Source organism: Peromyscus maniculatus, chromosome 23, assembly GCF_049852395.1.
Source record: "Peromyscus maniculatus bairdii isolate BWxNUB_F1_BW_parent chromosome 23, HU_Pman_BW_mat_3.1, whole genome shotgun sequence".
NCBI lineage: Eukaryota > Metazoa > Chordata > Mammalia > Rodentia > Cricetidae > Peromyscus > Peromyscus maniculatus.
The window spans coordinates 50268460-50291431 of record NC_134874.1 but is presented as its reverse complement, the minus strand read 5'-3'; the positions used below and the strand labels follow the sequence as shown (position 1 = coordinate 50291431).

The 22972-nt window shown below is 51.3% G+C and overlaps 2 protein-coding genes across 2 annotated transcripts; one reads left to right on the top strand and one right to left on the bottom strand.

Moving 5' to 3' along the window:
- Positions 1-652: 652 nt before the first annotated feature.
- On the top strand, positions 653-3183 carry Trappc5 (trafficking protein particle complex subunit 5). Its single transcript, XM_006970172.4, has 2 exons — positions 653-784; positions 2574-3183. Exon 2 carries the CDS (start codon positions 2583-2585, stop codon positions 3147-3149), a length of 567 nt encoding a protein of 188 aa, XP_006970234.1. The 5' UTR covers positions 653-784; positions 2574-2582; the 3' UTR covers positions 3150-3183.
- Positions 3184-5273: 2090 nt separating this feature from the next.
- Fcer2 (Fc epsilon receptor II) lies at positions 5274-17295 on the bottom strand. The gene is made up of 12 exons (XM_076561145.1): positions 17211-17295; positions 14651-14753; positions 13563-13682; positions 13276-13329; positions 12351-12413; positions 12084-12146; positions 11845-11907; positions 11675-11737; positions 11478-11567; positions 6589-6740; positions 6395-6501; positions 5274-6031 (listed from the first exon to the last, which is right to left on the bottom strand). The coding sequence occupies exons 2-12, from the start codon at positions 14670-14672 to the stop codon at positions 5830-5832; spliced, it is 999 nt and encodes a 332-aa protein (XP_076417260.1). The 5' UTR covers positions 14673-14753; positions 17211-17295; the 3' UTR covers positions 5274-5829.
- Positions 17296-22972: the final 5677 nt, after the last annotated feature.

Genomic DNA, 22972 nt, shown 5'->3' with positions numbered 1-22972 from the left:
ACACATGACTGTTGGAGATATGAATAGACTTCAGGAGAAAATGACCTACATTCCTTCTGCCTTTTGCATTTCCTCTTATCAAGGCCAGCTAACACACAGGAAGAGCTGGACACATATGCCATCCCAGTGTCCAGGAAGCCAAGGCAGGGTATCTAGATTTTGTGGTCAGTTTGGACTACACAGCAAGGCTCTTTCAAACAACCAACAGCCAATCACTAAACAGAACAAAAAGATTAAGGGGCTGGGGAGGAGTCTCAGTGGATGAAGTACAATTATTTGGACCCGGGTTTGATCCCCACTGCCTACGAGAAGAAAGCCGGGTGTGTCGGCGCACACCTGTAACCCCACAACTGCTGCCAATGGTGTCTGTGTGGCAGACAGGATTCTCCAAGACGCTGGCCAGCTGGCGGAAATGGTTACCCCAGGTCCAGTAAGACAGACCCTGTCTTAAAAACAAGCCCCAGGGCAACAGAGATGGCCACTCAGTGTCAACCTCTGGCCTCCGCACAGGAGTGTGGGCGCACGGGACACACAGAGGACGTTGATGGCCCGGGGGACACGCGCGCCCCCTGGCGGCCGCTCTCGCTCACCCGCCACCCGGCCCTCCGTGCACGCCGGCGAGCCCGCAGACGCCTGCGCACTAGGGGCCTTTTACGACGCCGTCAAGAAGTCCGGCTGAGCCTACGGCAACCGAGTTCCGGTTGAGACCTTTCCCGGCCCGAGACCCTGCTTCCGCGCCCAGCGAGCCGGCCTTTTCTCCGTGCGTCCCGAGCAGCGTTCCCGGGTCAGTCTGCTTTGGGTTTTCGGGGTGATGCGGGCTTCGGGGTCCCGGCCCTCGGACAGCTCAGCCGAGCAGCCGTGTGGCGCGCTCTGCACGGTCTCCTCCCTGGCTGGGGACCCCGGTCCATCCCGATCCGAGACCCGGTCCCTTAGGACAGCCGTGTGGGGCGGGCTGTCGGCTCCAATCCAGGAGTGACGACGGCTTCACCTGGAGACGCGACAGGGCCCCGCTCCCCCGGGGAGTCTCCTTCCATCTCCGGATTCCATTCCGGTCCCCATTCACAGCAGTGGCTCCCTGCGCCTCCCCCGCCCCCTCGGGCCCCTCCACCAGTTCCCCCACCGTCCGTGCAGCTTTCTAGAGAGTTTGGGGAAGTGCGACCTCCCAGCGGGGACCTCTTCTGTAGCTAAGGGTCGCCGTGGAGATCGACACCTTCGGCGCCGCCCCCACCCCGCTCGGTCCTGGCGTGGCCTCGACCCACTCCTGCCCCTTTCTGTCAGTCACTTGCTTTCCTGGATGGGTTGAGCAGGAAGGTCTGCAGGGTAGTCAGGGCTGGAGCACACGCCAGCTAGGGAAAACATCATTGACTGTGTCCTCTGTCTCCTCCGTTCCGTTCCTCAACCCGCGCTGGGCTGTAGTCAAATACCTGATAAAAGCAACTCAAAGAAAGGTCTGTTTATTTGGCCGTCGACAGGACATGGCAGGAGCGTCAGGCAGCTGGTCTCATTCCGTCAACAGTCAGAAAGCAGAGAGAGATGAATGATGCGCTCAGATGACTTCATCCTTTTTAGTCAGCCCTAGGGGGGTGGTGCCCACATTCAGAGTGGATCTAACCTGAGTTCAGCTTACCTGGAAATCCGGAGGTGTGCTTTCATGGTGAGTCTAACTCTAGGTAGTGCAGATGAAGAGCCATCACGCAGGGTCTCGATGTGACCCAGGCAGTCCTGGAACTCACCCCGGCTGGCCTCTTACTGCCTCAGCCCCTGAGTGCTGGGGTCACAGGTGTGCACCTCCACACCCAGTTTCGTTCTCCTGCCCCGTGCTGACTTCTTAAAATTATTCTTTTATTCATTGTGTGTTTGTGTGTGGGCATGGAGGTAAGAGAACAACTTTTTCTTTTTTTGTTTTTTTTGAGACAGGATTTCTCTGTTTAACAGCCCTAGCTGGCCTCGAACTCACAGAGATCCGCCTGGCTCTGCCTTCAGAGTGCTGGGATTAAAGGCGTGGGCTACCACCAGCCAGCCATAAGAAATCTCTTGAGTTTCCAACTTGGGATGATTTCCATTGCCCTCCCCCCCCCCATTAGTACCGTGTAAGGATTTCTTTTTAATTTTTATTTTTAATTATGTATACGCCCATGTGTCTGAGTGTGGGTTTCTGCACGTGAGTGCAGTGCCCACATAGGTCAGAGGCGTGGACTCTCCCTGGAGCTGGAGTTCCTGGTGGTTGTGAGGCACCTGAATTGGGTGCTGGGAACTGAACTCAAGCGCTTTGCAAGAGCAGTACATGCGCGTTAGTCGTGCTGGCCGTTTCTCCATCTAGTCCTCTTCCTTTCCTCACGGCTGGCAAGAGTATAAAGCTCTCCCTCTGATGTTTATGCTTTACTTGCTAAATCTTGCGGGGTGCGTTTTCGCAGCGGTCTGAGGGCTGGCTTTCCTTCTTGTGTTTGGCACTGTAGTGCCCAGCGCTGGTGCAGATGGGTTACGTGGATGTCCTGGAGCCCCGCCTGGTTCTCCCTCTGGCCCTTGGTGCCAGGCCTCGTCCATCATCACACTGACGTTTGGTCTCCCTGCAGGGTGGTGGCATGGAGGCGCGTTTCACGCGCGGGAAGTCGGCGCTGCTGGAGCGCGCGCTGGTGCGGCCGCGCACGGAGGTGAGCCTGAGCGCCTTTGCCCTTCTCTTCTCCGAGCTGGTGCAGCACTGCCAGAGCCGCGTCTTCTCTGTGGCTGAGCTCCAGGCACGCCTGGCTGCCCTAGGCCGCCAGGTGGGTGCCCGCGTCTTGGATGCCCTGGTGGCCCGCGAAAAGGGTGCCCGGCGTGAGACCAAGGTGCTGGGTGCGCTGCTGTTCGTCAAGGGCGCGGTGTGGAAGGCGCTCTTCGGCAAGGAGGCAGACAAGCTGGAGCAGGCCAACGATGACGCTCGCACGTTCTACATCATCGAGAGGGAGCCGCTTATCAACACCTACATCTCAGTGCCCAAGGAGAACAGCACGCTGAACTGTGCCAGCTTCACGGCGGGCATCGTGGAGGCCGTGCTTACTCACAGTGGCTTCCCCGCCAAGGTTACGGCACACTGGCACAAGGGGACCACACTCATGATCAAGTTCGAAGAGGCCGTTATCGCCCGAGATCGGGCCCTGGAGGGACGCTGACCCCACAGGAGATAAAGGATGAGCAGATCCCGTTCCCAAGCTTGTGTTGTGTCTTGTGTGGGGGCGCCAGATCTGCCCACACCCTGATCCGGGTCCTGAGTCCCAGGCTGAGGGAGTCTGGAGGCAAGTGTGTCAGGCACAGGTGGAGAGTGAAGAAGTGGACAACGGGCTGACCCAGCTTCTGGCTTTCAGATGATGTTGGAGGGTTGGGTGTACTGGGGAGATAGGGCACCCGTGGAATTACTGTAGGATGCTGCAGGCTGAGAGGTGGGGGCAGGGGTATGAGGGTAAGAGGACCAAGGCCTGGCAAACTGCCCGTGCGATAGCCCAGATGGTAGAGTGCCCTGGGTTTGATTCCTTCTACCACATAAACCGGGCATAGTGGTGCAAATTGTCTCATCCCAGCACTAGGAAGGTAGAGGGAGAAGGATCAGAAGTTCAAGGCCATCCTCTGCTACTTAGCAAGTTTGAGACCAGCTTTGGCAGCACTGGACTCTTTCTTAAACAAGTTTCAGGGAGGGGTACTCTTCCCTTGAAACTCACTTTTCCTTAATCTACCTTTGCTCTAAAGAAAAAAAAAAGATAGTAAAGGAGAGGGTGACTGTGCCTAAAAATATATGGAGAGTGGTGATTCTCCCTTTAGACCTTTGCTACTCAAAGTGGTTTGTGGACTGCCAGCATCAGCACCAATATCAGCGTCAGTTATCAGCATCAGCACCAGCATCTAAGGCAGCATCAGCATCACTGTCCCACATGCAGAATCACTGGTCCACCCTAGACTTACTGGACCAGAATTTACATTCTAGCCCTATTCCCAGAGGTATCCGTGGGTCTCTTAATTTGAGAAGCAGTGCTTCAGGGCATCAGAATCACCTGGAGGACTTTTTAAAACTCAGGTGGTTGGGCCCTACCCCTACAGTCAGATTCTGCGGTTTTGAGGTGTGCCTAAGAATTTGTTTCTGGTACATTCTGGAGAGCTGCTGGGTGCCCCAGGGATCACACTGAGAGCAGTGGCACACCAGCCTCTCAAAGGGGGAAGAGCCCAGAATCATCTGGAAAATGAAAGGTTTTAAGGTTAACACACACACACACACACACACACACACACACACACACACACACACACACACACTTTGGTTTTTCAAGACCGGGTTTCTCTGTGTAATTGTCCTGGCTGTCTTGGAACTCTCTTTGTAGACCTGGCTGGCCTTGAACTCACAGAGATCCACCTGCCTCTGCCTCCCAAGTGCTGGGATTAAAGGCATGGGCCACCACCACCCGGCTTAAGGTTGTTTAAAAATAAAGTTTTAAAATTTATTCTGAGACAGGTTGTTGTCAGCTCAGGCTGGCTTTGAACTTGCTATATGTTTCAGGATGACCATGAATTCCCAACCCTTCTAACTTTACCCGAGGTTGGGCTTTTAACTTAATGGCTTGTTACATTATTACTATTTTAGGCAGTTTTCGACTATGTTGTCCTGGCTGGCCTGAAACTCACAGAGATCTGCCCACCTCCCTAGTGCTGAGATTAAAGTTGTGCACCACCACCCCTGGCTATTTTTATTTTAAACTGTGTGTGTGTATGTTGGTTTGTGAACATGAATGCAGGTAACTGGAGGCGAAGGGGGCATCAGACCCCCTAGAGCTGTTGAAGGTGATTGTGAGTCATTTGATGTGAGTGTTGCAATCTGAAGTCCATCGTTAGGAAGAGCAGTGTGTTTTTAACTGCTGAGGCGTGTCTCTCGTCCTCTACCTTGTTTTTAAAATTATTATTTATTTTGTGTGTGCCTGTAGAGCCAGAGATGTGAGATGTCTTCCTCAGTTGCGCTCTACCTTAAACATCTTAAACAATGTGTTTATGTATTTAAGTGTGTGGGTTGCACATGCCACAGGGTAGTGTGGAGGACCACTTCCAGGACTTGTTTCCTTCCACTACACGAGACTCAGGTCATCGCTGGCCCGCCTCTCAGTTTTGTTTGGGTCTCACTGATTGGGCGGGGCTGGCCCAAAGCCACGGTTCCAAGTACCAACACATCTGGCTAGGGATCACGTGCTCCTGAGCCCCAGCCCCACCCCTCCCTAGCCCGTTACTGTAATATCGCGGGAAAAGAAATAACCAAGATAGACAAGGTGTAAAATTCCATATCATTGAAAATGAGAGCTGCATTCTCAAAGAGGGCCTTGGGCACCAGGTCTCTGAAACTGTCAGCTTCTACCTGCCACACCTGGAGCGCACCTGCACCGGCCTCCAAGGAAGGAGGCATGCTGGGGGCCAGCCATGGTCCCTTGTCACTGATAGACGCAAACTTGGTGGGAGGATTTGCTCCCAGGCCCCGGGGAGAGGGAACCTCTGTGTGATGCAGAGAGTGGGAGGAAGGGGAAACTAGATGGGAGGAGTCTTCTCAGCTCCCGGGATGGCTCAGCTGCCCACGTACGCGCGGGTAGGCAGGGAGCTTGCTGCTGGCTGGGGCTCTGGTTTCAGGGGGGCAGAGGGAGTGGGATGGTCAGCTTAGATGGAGAGCACTAGAGGCTTTTTGGGGAGCTGGCATCTACCAGCTGCTTCAGTATGGTTGGGAGCATAATCATGGAGGCCCAGGCCTTGACAGGGGATCCTCAGGGCCTGGCTGTTCCCGTGATGGGTGGTGGTTGAGGAATCCAGAAGAGGGTGGGCAGGGCTTTGTCAGGATCCATTTTTTGGAGTGGGTCCTGTTGGACTCACAGAGGCTACAGGGGCAGATGCCTCCTCACATGTGGCCAGCTGCTCACACACCCAGGCATCCAGGTAGCTGCGGCAGTAGGCATCGTTCCACTGGCCGGATCCCCGCATCATCACGCAGTCCTCACCCTGCCCCGCGTTGTTGGGCTCCCCTGGATTCCAGTTGCTGGAACAAGAAACACCTCCAGTCGTAGGCTGTGATGAGGGAGGGGTCCCTTCTCTGCAGGCCGTCGGAGTCAGCCCTTCCCCATTTTATGCCCCTCATAGCAAAGTTTCCCCCATGCGGGGGATCTGTACCTGGGCCTCCCCCATCTCTGTACTCCTACGAATGCGCCCAAGATCCCGCTTGCCAATCTGTGCTTGCTGATCACTTCCTCGGCCCTTCATCCTTTCCCTATGGCTAAGCAATCTAAGAAGTCCAGACCCCAGGGCTCGCTCTCCTTCATGTAGCCTGTAGGACCCTTTCCCTGGGCCCTGGACTCCGCCATGAGGTACATGCAGGGGCCTGCTCCCTCCTCGGCCCCTTTACCTGTAACCCACAGGGCTTCCGTCCATCCATACGAACTCTCCCTCCACATTGAGATCCCGGAGGCCAATCCAGGAATCCTGCTTGTTGATGTGTCTCATCAGGAAGTCCTAGGAGGAGATGCTTACGGTCCTTCCTGTCCATTCCAGAAGGCCAGGGTGGGATCCTACCCCCGCCCCTCCTGGCATCCCATCCACCTGCTCCTCCTGGCTGTGAATGCTGACCAGCCGCCCTTCGAGGTCACTGCAGGTGAATCGGGCCTGGATCCACTGCTTGGGGCCCTTGCCAAAATAGTAGCACTTCTGTTGGAAATTGAGCCAGTTCTTGGGACATGTGCTGCATGCTACTCCTGGGGCCACACATAAAAGAGAGGCTCAGCTGCATGCAGCTCCTGGGGCCACTGAAGAGAGGCTCAGCTGCATGCAGCTCCTGGGTTGCACATGGAAGAGAGGCTCAGCTGCATGCAGCTCCTGGGGTCACACATGGAAGAGAGGCTCAGCTGCATGCAGCTCCTGCGGCCACACACTGAAGAGAGGCTCAGCTGCATGCAGCTCCTGGGGTCACACACGGAAGAGAGGCTCAGCTGCATGCAGCTCCTGCGGCCACACACGGAAGAGAGGCTCAGCTGCATGCAGCTCCTGGGGTCACACATGGAAGAGAGGATCAGGAGCATGTGGTGGCTGCCCCTGGCCCCCATGGGCAGCGTATGCATGTACATGGTAATGTCTCTCCTACAGTCGCCCAGGGGTCTGTCCCTCCAAGCTGAGAGCCAACAGCCGGTGTGCAGATTGCTTTCTTCATGGGATCTCCGAAACTGGCCAATTCTTTGTTGAGGCCGTCTCACTTCAGTGGTTAGCAGAACGGCCATTGTCACCAACCTGACCATAAATACCCAGTGGGACCAGCAACAGCCAGGGCCAGCCATAACTCAACCAGCATTGTGAAACATTTCCAGTTCCAAAGTTAATAACACCTCCATGGCTAGCAATACCTCAACTACAGCACCATCACCACAGATACCTCAGCCACCCCCACCGACACCTCAGCTACACCACAACCCACAGACACCTCAGCCACACCACACCCCGCAGACACCTCAGCCACACCACACTCCACAGACACCTCAGCCACACCACACTCCACAGACACCTCAGCCACACCACACTCCACACACATCTCAGCCACACCACACTCCACAGACACCTCAGCCACCCCCACCGACACCTCAGCCACACCACACCCCACACACACCTCAGCCACACCACACCCCACACACACCTCAGCCACACCACACCCCACACACACCTCAGCCACACCACACTCCACACACACCTCAGCCACACCACACTCCACACACACCTCAGCCACACCACACTCCACAGACACCTCAGCCACACCACACCCCACAGACACCTCAGCCACACCACACTCCACAGACACCTCAGCCACACCACACCCCACAGATACCTCAGCCACACCACACCCCACAGACACCTCAGCCACCCCCACAGACACCTCAGCCACCCCCACCCCTACCTCAGCCACACCACACCCCACACACACCTCAGCCACACCACACCCCACACACACCTCAGCCACCCCCACCCCACAGACACCTTAGCCACCCCCACCCCTACCTCAGCCACACCCACGGACATCTCAGCCACCCCCACCCCACAGACACCTCAGCCACACCACACTCCACAGACACCTCAGCCACACCACACCCCACAGACACCTCAGCCACACCACACCCCACAGACACCTCAGCCACACCACACTCCACACACATCTCAGCCACACCACACTCCACAGACACCTCAGCCACACCACACTCCACAGACACCTCAGCCACACCACACCCCACAGACACCTCAGCCACACCACACTCCACAGACACCTCAGCCACACCACACCCCGCAGACACCTCAGCCACACCACACTCCACAGACACCTCAGCCACACCACACCCCGCAGACACCTCAGCCACCCCCACCCCTACCTCAGCCACACCACACTCCACAGACACCTCAGCTACCCCTCCATCCCCCAGACACCCCAGTCAAAGCAGAGATAGCCGAGTGATTAAGAGCATGTACGACTCTTGCAGAGGACCTACATTCTGTTCCTAGCACCCACATTAAACCTTGCGGGCTGCAAGAATGTATTATATTATTAAAGTTATACCTAGAAATTTCAAGGTATTTTTCTAGAGGTAAGCCATTTATTATGAAATATTTGGTGTTATCCAGTTTTTAATGTTGCCAGCTCTATGGAATGGACTCTGCAGGCACCTTAAACTCAGTGCACATTACCCCATTAGAAATAAAATGAATATCAAAAGTATATTTAAAAGGAAAGAAATGAAAGCAGAGTAGAGGAAAGGGGGAGAGACAGATGGTTGATAGACAGATGATAGATAATAGGTGGTAGATGATTGATAGGTATGATGGATGGATGGATGGATGGATAGACTGAGACTGGAAAGTTTCCTGACTGTCACACTGTGGACAGCACCAGAGCTGAGCTCAGACCCCAGGGTACAGGAGCAGATTGGTGTGTGGGAGATGTCTCAGTGGAAGAAGCACTGAGCTAGCACGAGGCCTGAGTTTGGATCTCGTGGACGAATGCACCTGCAATTCTAGTATTCCTGTGGTGAAGTGGAAGCAATGTGTGTGTGTGTGTGTGTGTGTGTGTGTGTGTGTGTGTGTGTGTGTGTATAGTGTGTGTGTGTGTATGGTGTGTGTGTGTATGTGGTCTGTGTTGTATTTGGTGAGTGTGATCTGTGTATGTGATTTATATATATATGTGTGTGTGTGTGGTGTGTATGTATATGGTTTGTGTGTAGTATGTGTATGTGGTGTATGTGGTGTGTGTATGTGGTAATATGTGCATGTGGTGTATGTGGTATGTATATTTGGCGTATCTGTAGGTGTGTGTATGTGGTGAGTGTATATATATATATATACTGTGAGGAAGGTGTGTGTAATGTGATGTGTTTGTGTATGTGTGTATATGTGAAGTGTGTTGTTTTGTGTTTGTGTGTTGTGTATATGTGTATATGTGAGTTGTGTGGTGTGTGTATGTGGTATGTGTGGTGTGTATGCATGTGTGTACTCAGAGAAAGGATAAGAGGTGAGAAATCTGTGATCAATGAACATGGCCTAGAGTCTCTTCATCCTCAGCCACAAGAAACCACAGGGGTTTTCTGCTGGGATCCCCAGAGCCACATGTCCCAAGGGATGGGGACTCCTTCCAACCAAGCAAAGTTCCTTCCTCTTCTCTTGCTCCTCTGGGGCGGCTGGGACTTTCCAGAAGTGGAAGGAAAGTCAAGGGCAAGGAAGCACTGGAGTGCAGCACACAGCCTCATCCTCACCCCACCTTACAGGCTCTCTCTACAACGGCTCTTGGGCAAGCTTGGTGGCCTCATCTGCGCCGTCCCTGGTGGAGATGTCCCTCAGCACTGAGGGGTCAGTTTATGGAGGCTGCTATGGTGAGGATCAGGTGGGTAGGAGAGAGAGCATTATGGGCACAGGAGAAAGGAAAGGAGCCCCTCATGCTGGAGTCTTGTGGGAGCCTCTCAATGGCAGAGAAGCGAGTTTCAGCAGTTAGCATGTTCTTTGAAGGCTGCCCGAGTAGAGACAATGACATAGATATCTCTGTATTCTTTCCATATATGGATACTTTATATTAAAACAATGAACCAGGCTCAAGGTCTGACCAGGGTGTATGATCTCAGGTGGGCCTTCATTCCTCTGCCAGCTAAATTCTAGGACTCTCAGACAAGACTATTGGTTCTGTTACAGTAAGAATGTCCTATCATCCTGCACCCCTGTGGTCTTCCACCTCATCAATTGTAACCATCTTGGGAACTGCCCTGGGACCTCATTTACATTCTCTGGGCTGAGCAAGCATGAGGACCTCAGTTTCGATGCCCAGACCTGATTAAAGCTGGACCTGGCAGCATGCACCCCTGTGGCGAGGTGGGAGGCAGAGACAAGGGAACCCATGGATGCTCACAGCTAGCCTGGCCTATTCAGTGGCCAACTAGAGATCCTGTCTCAAACGAGATGGAAGTCAAGGGCTGAAAGACACCTGGGGTTGTCCGCTGACTTCTACACATGCACCATGGTACATGTACACATCCCGCCAGCCCTACAACACACACGCACACGCAGACAGACACACACACACACACACACACACACACACACACACACACACACACACACACACGCAGACACAATAACATCTTCAGCAGGCCTTTGAAGATGACCCTCAAAACTCACTAAATCCCACCGGAGATGATTGGAGAGAGCAAGAGGCAGCTGCTTGAGAAGCCCACACCGGCTCTGTCTTTTCTTCCCAAGGACACATTCTTTCTCTTAACTCTAGTGCTAAATCTGTGTTAGGGCTAATGAGAGGGCTCAGTGGGCAGAGGAGCTTGCTGCCAAGTCTGAAGACCTGAGTTCAGTTCCCAGAGCCCATGTGGCAGGACAGAACCAACCCCTGAAAGTTGTCCTCTGACCTCCAAATATGTGCCATGGTGTGCACTCCCTCTGCTCTTACATGCACATAAAGTAAATAAAATGTGAAATAATTTAAAAATTCACGTTGAAATCTCTCTGGATAAACTCCAATTCCCCTTCACACGGCTTGTCCTGAAATTCTCTGAGTCAAAGACAAAGATCCTGTTTTACCTGAGTTGAGGTCCCTAGAGGATTAAGGAAATGCCTCAGGCTTCGGAGCTGTTCCTCTGTCCCTGCCCCCCCCCCCCCCCCCCCCAGCCGCTGATGCCCATATTCCCCCACTAAGCCTGGCTGGGCAGACTACAGGAACAGAGGGAAGCTAGTGGTGGTTAGCTTCACCCTGGAGGAGGAAAACAATGTGGGCCCCACCCCCATCAGCAGAGGGTGTTTTCTATGTCCCCATCTGTCTTGGTCCCAACATAAACTTTGATCCGTGCACATCACACAAACCTGGCAGTCACACCATGCCACACAGTTGTATAGGCACAGCCTTCTCACATGACACAAACAGGATGTCACAGTATGTGGTTACAGGCCACCATGGGTGGTAGACTCACCCTTTGATATTAGCATCTCCATCCACAGCTTTGCCACCTCTTCCTGGAGTTTCTCCAGAGAATCTGAGGCTGTGCGCTTCTCATTCAAGCCTGGGGGACCAGGGGCAGGTGCAGCATTCAAAGACTGACCTACAGCCCCCAGCACCACGCCCTTCACACCCAGGGTGCCTGCTTCCCCTGGCCACTCCAAGTCTCACCCTGAGATCTGATGTTGATTAGATCCTCTTGGAGTCTGTTCAGGCTCTGGGAGAGCTCAGAGTCTGAAAGGTACAGGGACAGGTGCAGCATTCAGAGACTGACCTGCAGCTCCCAGCCCCACCCCCTTCCCACCAGTCTGCCCCTTTCTCCTGGGTGTTCCAAGTCTCACTCTGGGATTCGACGTTAGTGAGATCCTCTTGGAGTCTGTTCAGGTTCTGGGAGAGCTCAGAGTCTGAAAGGTGTGTTGCTGGCCTCAGAGATGGTGCATGTGGACCATCTCTCCCCCTCCCCCTTCTTTCCCTCCCTTTTGTCCCCACCCCACACCCTGAGCCTGGCCTCCAGCCTCCTGTGCCTCTGTGGTTCTCAGGGTGGGGGGGGGCAGGAGGGGGTTCTCTCATCCTGTCTTACCCTGAACTTTCATCTGCTTCTGTTCAGCTTGGAGCTCTTGCACGCTTTGTGACATCCGAGCAGCTGCCCACAGAGCAGAAGAACCCAGTGAGGAGAAGGTGCCTGGAGACTCCTCACCGGTCCCCCACCCGCCTCTTGCTCCTCAGGCCTTAGGGCTGCCTGCTCCTGCTGTGTGGTTTGCAGCAGGGATAGTCACACTGACTATCCAAGGCCGTCCCAGCCTCTCCCCACTTCCCCATCCCAGCTGACAGGAGGTGATTGGCTCACCCTGGGATTTCTGGGCCAACTGATTACTCTGGTATCTTTGTAAGTCCTTGGAAACATGAGAGACTGGGACAAAGGGAGGAAGAAGAGAGGTGTTTTTAAGACCCGCGAGGACCCACCCTCTATCCATCCCTTCCCGCTTCCCCGCTTTCCTTCCGCTCTCTTCCCCTCCCTCCCTCCCCTGCCCCAACCTCCTGACATCACAGACAAGCATGCACCCCACACCCAGCTAAGGCGTATCATCGTCCTTCAGCCTGGTCCTCAGTGCAGGGGCTCCTTCACGTCATCACACTAGCTGCAGCTTTTTTCATAGTTTGGATGGAGCAAGGGAGAGGTAGGACCTATGAGGTACCGGCTAGAACTGGAATAATCAGCTATGTCCTCCTTTCCCTCTCGGATTAAATATGAAAGCAGTAGCCATGCTTTCTGAGGGCCTTCCTCCTCCCTTCCTTTCTCCCTCTTTCTTTATTGTTTTGAGACGGGGTCTCATGTAGCTCAGGATGCTCTGGAACTCAATATGCAGCCAAGGATGAGCCTGAACTCCTGATGCTCCTGCCTCCACTCGTCAAGGGCTGGGGTTGCAGGCATGCACTACGGTGCCCAGTTAATGCAGCTCTGGGGGTGGAACCCAGGGCAAGCACTCATCAACTGAACTACATCCCTAGCCCGGAGGCTTTCTTTATCTTTCTGCACTTGTTAGTTCACACCTGTGTTACAGGACAAAGGGAGGCACAGTGGTTCTGTGGCTGTCAGGTGGCAGACAATCAGGCTTCTCACACCGGGATGGAAAAGGTATCTAGACTGTCCATTCATTCCCTCGGGAGAGGGTGACATTGATGCAGCCCCCACAGTGGCCAGTGGCAGGAAGGTGGCCGTACCTGGCCATCCCAACCTTTACTTCTGCTAGCCCACCTTGAGCCCTTCATACCGTTCTGTATGGCGGTGTCTCCCAGCTGCCTCAGATTCTTCTCGGTTTCCCAGTCTAGGGGGGCAGGGGGAAGAGGAGCAGACAAGAGGATAGTTACTTGTCTCCCCACATCTGGCGGCTGGGGTTGGGAGTACAAGTAAACCAGGGATGCTGGGGGACAGGGACGTTAAGAGGGAACAGAAGATGGGGAGATAAGGTTCTAAAGAGGGTGCTGGGCTTCCCAGGCATTGGGATGGGAGCAGAACGCTCAGTGGTCGGGGCGCTATGGGGACTGGGGATGTCCGTACGCCATAGAAGAAGCAGGGTCAGCACGCCGGCCCACATTGCTGTGCTCAGCAGCCCCACCAGCACGAGCTGTGGTCCCCGTCGGGCACAGCAGCAACGCTTCGGAGGAGGCTCCCAGTATCCTGTTGGGAGCGCGGAATATTGAAGGGTACAGCGGAGGGAGGGCTCCATTTCCAACTGTCTCCCGTCACTCAGAGTCTCAAAGAGCTTAGCTAGAGCCCACCCAAAGCAGAGGGGCTCAGCGGACCGCAGGCTCCTTCTTTCTCAATTTTCTCGATGTACAAACTGCCCACCACTGTGTCTATCTGTGTGGTGCATGCCCATCGGTCCTCCTGAGCTCGGTCCATCTGTCTCTCCTCCGTGTGCCTCTCTGGGTTTTGGCTGTCCAGCCAGTCTGTCCACACCCCAGCAAGCAATGAGTCTGACTGCAGTCCAGGGCATTTCCAGACAAACAGACAGACAGACAGAGCCAGGGCCATCTAAGCCTTCCCTCTTGCAATGCTGGGTCCCCCAGCCTCACCGCTAGAGGGCTGGCCCTTCTTTTTCTAGTCTGTTCTGACCCCCAACTCTCCATTGCTTATACCTCGATCCTCAGATGCTAGCTACTCTGGGGTTTGCCCCCAATCCTGAGCCCCTTCCCTAGTTACAAGACACCTCGTCCCAATTCTTGCCTCATATGGAACTCCAGTCCCCAGATACCACACTCTCCAGGCTTCACCCCAGTACCCGGGCTCCTCAGCCCTGTCTTGATGCTCCCCAGGCAGCACCCCCAGCTCTTTCTTACCGGGGTTTTGAGAACTCATTCTGAATTCTGAGTTCCCGTTCAAACCGGCCTTCAACTCTGTGACCCTGAGCCGCCCAGCCGGGACCGAGTTTTGTTGGGAGGGCGTTGAGTCACAGAAGGGAAGGGCCCTGAGTTTCCCTGTTCCACCTGGCTGTGTGCCCCTGGCATCAGTCAGTGCTTCCCCACTTCGCCCTACCTCCTGGCCTTTCCTGGAAATCCACCCTCTGGGGTAAAGAGGGACTGACGAGGCCCCCACCTCTCCTGGGCAGAATGAGTGCCAGCCTTGGCACCCGGGAAACTCCTTACCTGAGTATTCATGCTCCTCCATGGCGGTCCTACTTAGATCCTTCAGGGATGGTACACACACTGTCTGACAACTGGGTTTCACTCCACAGAGTTCGTGCCAGCCCTGGAAGTGACTTGGTTTCAATGGATATTAGGATAACTGTCAGCATCTCTCTGAAAGTGTAGGACAGCATCTGAGACTTGGAGATCCCAGGAGTGTAGGCTGATTTTGTTTAGTCCAGAAGTTAAAAATGAGTATCGTAGTGAGCTTGGGAGATATGGCTAACGCAGCCTCAGAAGCCTGGCACCACAAGCCAAGCATCCGGGACAGGAGGCACCCAGCAGGTGCTCAGTACATGCGCAATGTTGGCCATTGATTTAAGTTAGAAATGTCTTTTTTTATCTGTAAAAATGGGATGTTTAGCATCTGTGTATACGTGTGTATGCATCCAGGTACATGTGTGTGCAGGTGTACATGCATGTGTGTACATGTGGCTTATGCATGTGTGTGCTGTAAGCTTGTGCATGTGTGTTAGTATACACACCTGTACACATGTGTGCAGGGGCCAGAGGAAGACATCATGGTCCAGCTCTATCATGTCCTACTTTATTCTCTCTCTCTCTCTCTCTCTCTCTCTCTCTCTCTCTCTCTCTCTCTCTCTCTCTCTCTCTCTCTCTCTTTGGTTTTTCGAGACAGGGTTTCTCTGTGTAGCTTTGCACCTTTCCTGGAACTCTCTCTGTAGACCAGGCTGGCCTCGAACTCACAGAGATCCACCTGCCTCTGCCTCCCGAGTGCTGGGATTAAAGGCGTGCGCCACCACCACCCGGCTACTTTATTCTCTTGAGACAGGTCTCTCACTGAACCTGGAGTAGGTTAGCAGCCAGCAAGCTCCATTGATCCTCCTGTCTCCACTCCCTGACACCAGTGCTAGGATTACAGGCATGCTTTCATGTTTGTATGTGACCAGGCCTGACTTATTTATTATTTATTGCTGAGTGCTGCCTGCCCAGCAAGAGCGCTTACCCACTAAGCCTTGTCTCCAGCCCCCTACCCTGGAGGTTTTTTTTTTTTTTTTTTTTTTTTTTTTTTTGAGACACAATCTCTCAGTGGCTTGGAGTTTGTGAATGGGCGAGGCAGGAAGGCCAGCGAGTCCCAGGGTTCCTCTTGTGTTCTTTTCCCCAGCGTTGAGACTCCAGGCATGCACCACTAGGCCTGGGTGTATGTAGGTGCTGGGGATCTGCACTCAGCTTCTCATGCTTGCCCGGCATGCACTTTACCCACTGAGCCGCTTAGCAACGCTGTGGGGTGCGGCAGCCACGTTTGAACGTGTACAACGTCCACCGTGAGCCACTAAATGCCACTGGATCTCCGTGAAGGGCTCCATCTGTGCCGCGCTCAGAGACAGCATTTCCAGCTCCTCTCCCTACTTTTTGACTGTTTCATTTTGAAAGCACATTTCGCATTCAATTCTTGTTGGCAGTGTTATTTTTTTGTTTTGTTTTTTTCCTTTTTGAATGTCTTGTGAGGCCCAGACCATGGAACCTCTGATCTTCCTGCCTCACTTCTCAAGTGCTGGGAGCACCAGCATGTACCACCATGTCCAGCTGATGCAGCACTAGAGATGGATCAGGCTTCATGCTGGGCAGGCATCGACCGACTGAGCTTTAACCCTAGCCCTTTCCACTTGGACTTTAAAGCAGCACATTACCACAAGGAAGGCTGGCTGTCAACAACTGTTCTTTATTTGCTGTGTGACTATGGGCAGGTGGCATGCCCTCTCTGGGCCTTAGGAACACGATGGGGCAGCTATCCTCTGTCTAGGAGCATCCTAAACTGATTCTGCCATTAGAGGAAGAGGCCAGAGGTACACGACTTACTCCGACAGCTGGATCAGCCTAGGCAGAGGGAGAGTGACTTGGTTCACTCATTTATGAAATGAGTGAGCAGCAATTTGACTCTATTTGTATGCAAAGTGCGTGTGAAGTGCTAAGTACCCCACTGACTGATGCCTGGAGAGTTCATCCTCGCTCACTGAATCAAGTACCAGAGCGTGAGTCGTCTGCCCACTCCACACAGGGATGAGACTGGAACATTGTATCCCTGCCGCTCCCTTGGACACCACCTTCTCTGGCTTTCCATAGCTTTTACTGATCAGCCTCTGGTTTACCCACCCACCCTGTATTCTCCCATTATCAATCAGTGGTGCATTGAGCACCTAATACGCTTTTTCTCCCCTTCACTCAAACAGTCAAACTGCTGCTCACTCCTCTTGTAAATGAATAAACCAAGTCACTCTCCCAGGGAGAAGCCAGGTTTAGCCCAGGTCCCGGCCCCTGGGGCGGAGGCTCTGCTCCTCCGCTGGGGCCTGTGCACTCCTTGATTCTGTCTACACTGTTGCCCCTGCTGGCCAACTGGGCTCTCCAGTGGTTTGTTCACAGCTTAGTCCAAGGTAGTTTCTTTCAAGGAGCCTTTGCTGTCCAGTACCCATAGCTAGTTCCTGATACAAAGAGACAAAGAGGCACCACACATAGACACACAGACAAACGCACACACGAAATCCACACATAGACACAAACTCACTTGAACTTGGAGTCTGTCCTTGTCCTCTTGGTATGTGGGGGCCAACTGGAGAGGGCAGCAGAGCCAGCCTGGTGGGGACACTTCTCCTTTGTGAGCAGCTCACTAATGGCTTCTATTTCCACAGACCTAATTATAGGCTCACCACCTGGGCAACCACAGCACACACAATGCCTTTTTTGGGTGCTCCCCAGAACCCGGGGAAGTCCAGGCTATTATTACCTTTATTTCTCAGGTAAATGAACTGTAGGAGACTCAGTGATGCCAACCAGCACTCTTGAAATTCAGAAGGAAGGAAGTGGTGTAGCCCAGATCTGGACCAAAGCTATGGTAGACTGAATCACTATGTGAAGGGAGGGAGGGAGGGAGGGAGAGAGATAGATAGATAGATAGATAGAGAGAGAGAAGACAGACAGACAAAGGAGGAGGGATAAGAGATGGAGAAGGAGAAGATGATGGAGGGAGAGGGAGATGGAGAGAGAGGGAGGGAGAGAGGAGTATGTGAGAAAGATACATGAGAGAGAAAGGGAGGAGATGGGAAGAGAGGGAGATAGAAAGGAGTGTGCGAGAGATACAAGAGGGAAGAGCAAGAAAGAAGAGAGAAACAGAGGAGGAAAGAGGAAGAGAGGATGTGAGAGACAGAAAGCTACAAAGGAGACATAAAGAAAGAGAAAGTGGACAGCGAGGGAGAACGAAGTGAGAAAGACATAGGACAGAAGGAGGAGAGGAGACAGAAGAAAGGGAACAGAGACAGGGACAAGGGTACAAGAGGGGCAAGTGATAGAGAGAGGAGAAAGAGAAAGGAGAGTGGGGGGAGGGGGGGACACCGCGACACTGAGACAGGAGGAGGTGTGACTCTCTCTCTCTCTCTCTCTCTCTCTCTCTCTTACACACACACACACACACACACACACACACACACACACACACACACACACAGAGGTATGTTTATGAAGGTCTGTAATCCAAGCACTTGGAGGTTGAGGCAGAAGGATTGTGAGTTTAAGGCTAGCCTGGGCTACACTGTGAGTCTGAGGCCAGCCTAGGCTACATAGAAAGAACTTATCACAGAACAAATGAAAACTCCAAGTTAAAACAATAAAACACTCAAATATTGACAATCATGTGGCACCACTTAATTTAGAAGCAACACAGGACTGGAAAACTTCTTAGTGTCTTATATATATATTAAAATTTTTAAATTTTCACAACCACTGCAGGAACTTGGAAATCAACGCTGTCTAATGGAAGTCCATAGATAAGTAACTTGTCCAAGTTTGCACAGCTCCTAGATGGTAGAGCTGGCATTTGAACCTAGGCAGTGTGCATGGAATACTACCTCCTTAACCTTGGCACTTCCTACCCAGCCTCCCACTGACATGTACTGCAAGGTACTTCATCCAGCCTGTTATTCTTTTTTTTTTTTTTTTTTTTTGGTTTTTCGAGACAGGGTTTCTCTGTGTAGCTTTGCGCCTTTCCTGGAGCTCACTTGGTAGCCCAGGCTGGCCTCGAACTCACAGAGATCCGCCTCAGCCTGTTATTCTTGCTGTGATTGTTGTTTGTTTTTTGACACAATCTAGAATCAACTGGGAAGAGTCTTTTTTTTTTTTTTTTTTTTTTTTTTTTGGTTTTTCGAGACAGGGTTTCTCTGTGTAGCTTTGCGCCTTTCCTGGAGCTCACTTGGTAGCCCAGGCTGGCCTCGAACTCACAAAGATTCACCTGGCTCTGCCTCCCAAGTGCTGGGATTAAAGGCGTGCGCCACCACCGCCCGGCCAACTGGGAAGAGTCTTAATGAGAAATTATTTAGATCAGATTGGCCTGTGGGAATGTCTGTGGGGGATTGTGTCGATTGTTACTTGATGTGGGAAGGTTCAGCCCACTGTGGGCAGCATCGTGCTCTAGGTAGAGTCTTGAGTAGTAGAACCATGAAGAGGGGGAGCTGACGACAAGCAAACAATCCTGAACGCATTTGTTCCTCTCTGCTCTTGTCTGTGAGCGCTCTGTGACTAGGAAGCTCCTGCCCTGATGGACTTCCTTACACTGATGGAGTCGTGATCCTTTCCTTCCTTCCTTCCTTCCTTCCTTCCTTCCTTCCTTCCTTCCTTCCTTCCTTCCTTCCTTCCTTCCTTCCTCTTTCTTTTTTCCTTCCTTCTTTCTTTTTTCCTTCCTTCTTTCTTTCTTTCCTTCCTTCTTTCTTTCTTTCCTTCCTTCCTTCTTTCCTTCTTCTTTCTTTTTTTTTGAGACAGAGGCTTTCTATGTATCCGTGGTTGTCCTGAAACTTGCTACCTAGACCAGCCTGGCCTCAAACTCACAGAGATCCACCTGCCTTTGCCTTTGAGTGCTGGGATTAAAGGTGTCTGTCACAATGCTCAGCCCTATTTTATTTTTGTCAATATATTTTTTAAATTGAAACTATTGTGATCATGCTTCTCCCATCCTCCAGCATCTCCCAGATCCTCCCATCACCCAACTCCATGCCCTTTCTCTCTCCTGAAAACCAGACACAAGAAAACACTTACACACAGACACTCACAAACCACACCCCACAAAACCACAAAAATGGAAACCAAAACATACAAGCAAAAGCCCAACATAAGTGTCCCAACAAAGCAATATGAGATGAAAAGTCTACAAAAATACCATTGAGTGTGTTGTGTGTTGGTCAACTGCTCCCAGGCACGGGGCCTGCCCTGAAGTGTGGGTAATGTACCCAGTGAGACTCCATTGGAGAAAACAAAAATTTTCCTTGACAGTGAGCATCAATTGCTGGTAGCTTCCTTAGAGGTGGGAGCCCATGTCCACTTCCCACTCTCAGTGCTGAGACCCCCAGCTGGCTTGAACCTGCACAGGCCCTGTGTGTGCTGCCACAGTCTCTGTGAGTTCACGTGTGCATCGGTCCTGTGGTGTCTGGAGGATGTTGTCTGTGGTCGTTCATCTCCTCTTGCTCTCACAGTCTTTCTCCTCCTCTTCTGCACAGCAGGGAGAGGTTTGAGGAAGACATTCCACTTCAGAGTGCTTCAAGGTCTCTTGTGCTCTGCACACTGTGCAGTGGTGAATCTCTGTGTTCATTCCCGTCTGCTGCAAGAAGCTTCTCTGAAGACACAGAGCAAGGCCCTGGTCTGTGAGCACAGCAGAGTGTTTTTCAGGAGTCCTTCTATGACCGCATTCCTTTAGTAGAACAACATTGTTTGGTTTTCCCCTAGGTCCCTGGCCTATCTGGTCTCAGGTTCTTGGTCACACACACCGTGTCAGGCATGGGTTCCATCTCATGCAGTGTGCCTTGGCCTTAAGTCCACAGAATGGTTAATTACCCCTGTGAACTTTGTACTACCATTGCACCAGCACATCTTTTGGAAAGGTCAGTGCGTGGTAATTTTGTATTCTGTTACTTCGCTGAAAGTGTTTATCAGCTGTATAGGTTCCCTGATGGAGTTTTTAGACTCTTTTATGCATAAAATTATATCATCTGCTAATAAAGATATTCCAACTTCTTCCTCTGTGTATCCCCTTGATCTCCTTCAGCTATCTACTGCTCTAGTGAAGACTTCAGGTACTATATTGAATAGGTATGGAGAGAGTAGACAACCTTGTTTTGCTCCTGTTTTTAGTAGAATTGTTTTGAATTTCTCTCCATTTAAGTTGATGCTGGCTATTGGCTTGCTGTATATTGCTGTTATTAAGTTGAGGAATGTCCCTTGTATCCCTAGTATCTCCAGGACTTTTGTCATGAAGGGGTGTTGGATTTTGTCAAAGGCCTTTTGTGCACCTAGTGAGATGATCATGTGGTTTTTATCTGTTTATGTGGTGGATCATGTTTACTGGTTCATGTGGATTTCATCATCCCTGCATTTTTCATTCAGTAGAGCATTGTCCAGTCTCTATGAGTTTGTAGACTTTCGGTTGTCTCTGTTGTTACTATCCAGCTTTTCTCCACGATAGTCTGAAAGGATGCAGGGTGTTATTTGAGTTTTCTTGTGTCTGTTGAGACTTGTTTTGTGTCCAAGTATGTGGCTAATTTTGGGGAAAGTCCACACATAGCTGAGAAGAAGGAATATGCTTTTGTGTTTGCATGACATGTTCTGTAGATATTTTCTAGATCCATTCGATTTATGACATAATTTAAGTCCAGCATTTCTGTTTAGTTTTTGTCTGGACGGCCTGTCTGTTGGTGAGGGTGGGGTACTGAAGTCACGCTCTCACTGTGTGAGGGTCAGTATATGATTTCAGCTGCAGTAGTGTTTCTTTATGAACTTAGGTGCCTTGTGTCGGGGGCACAAATGTTTAGAATTTTAGTATCCTCTTGATGGATTTTTCCTTTCATGAGTATCCTTCCCTATCTCTTCTGATTAGTTTTGTTTTGAAGTCTATTTTGTCAGATATTAAAATGGCTGCTCTGGATTGTTTATTGGGTCTTTTTGCTTGGGATATCTTTTCCCATCCTTTTTGCCCTGAGATGATGTCTATCTTTGATGTCAATGTATGTTTCTTGGGTGCAGAAGAAGGATGGATCCTGTTTCCATATCCAATCCATTAGTCTGTGTCTTCTTTTTTTTTTAGACAGGGTTTCTTTGTGTAGCCCTGGATGTCCTTGTAATCTCTTGTAGGCCAGGTTGGCCTTGAACTCAGAGATTTGCCTGCCTCTGCCTCCCGAGTGCTGGGATGTGTACTGCCACTGTCTGCCTTAGTATGTGTCTTTTTATTGGGGAATTAAGGCCAATAATATTGAGAGTTATCAATTAACAGTACTTATTGATTTCTGTTATTTTCTTGTTATGGTGTGGGCCCCCCTTTTTGTTTTACTGTTCTGGGACTACTTATTACCTGTGTCTTCTTGGGTGTGGTTAACTTCTTCCGACTAAAGGTTTTCTTTTAATGCTTTCTGTAGAACTGGATTGGTAGGTAGAATTTTCTTAAATTTGCTTTTATCATTGACCTATTGTGGTTGGTAGTTTTGCTGGGTATAGTACTCTGGGTTGCCATGTCTGTTCTTTTAGAGTTTGTAGAACATCCATCCAGGCCCTTCTGGATTTTAGAGTCTCTACTGAGATTGCAGATGTTATTTGTAGCTAGAGTTTTCCTGCCTTGCCCACAGTCAGAGCCAGTCCCACAGCTGCTCAGACCTAGCCAAGTAAACACAGAGACTTATATTGCTTATAAACTGTATGGCCGTGGCAGGCTTCTTGCTAACTGTTCTTATAGCTTAAATCAATCTATTCCCATAAATTTATACCTTGCCACGTGGCTCATGGCTTACCGGCATCTTCACATGCTGCTTGTCATGGTGGCGGCTGGCAGTGTCTCCTTCTGCCTTCCTGTTCTTTCTTTTCTCCTCTCTGTTAGTCCCGCCTATACTTCCTGCCTAGTCACTGGCCAATCAGTGTTTTATTTATTGACCAATCAGAGCAACACATTTGCCATACAGAACATCCCACAGCATGTTATTCTAATGGTCTGCTTTTATATGTTATTTGGTCTTTTTTTTCTTTGCAGTTTTTAATAGTCTTTCTTTGTTCTGTATGTTTAGTGTTTGGTTATTATGTGCCGAGGGGACTTTCTTTTCTGGTCCTGTTTCTTTGGTGTTCTGTATGCTTCTTGTACCTTGATAAGCATCTCCTTATTTAGGTTAGGGAGCTTTTCTCCTATGATTTTGAAGAAAATACTTTCTGTGCTGCTGACCCATGTTGTTCGAATTTTAGGTGGTTTTTTAACAAAAAACCCAGAGCCAGATATCGGGGTGAAAGCTGAAAGATCAGAGAAGCAGAACA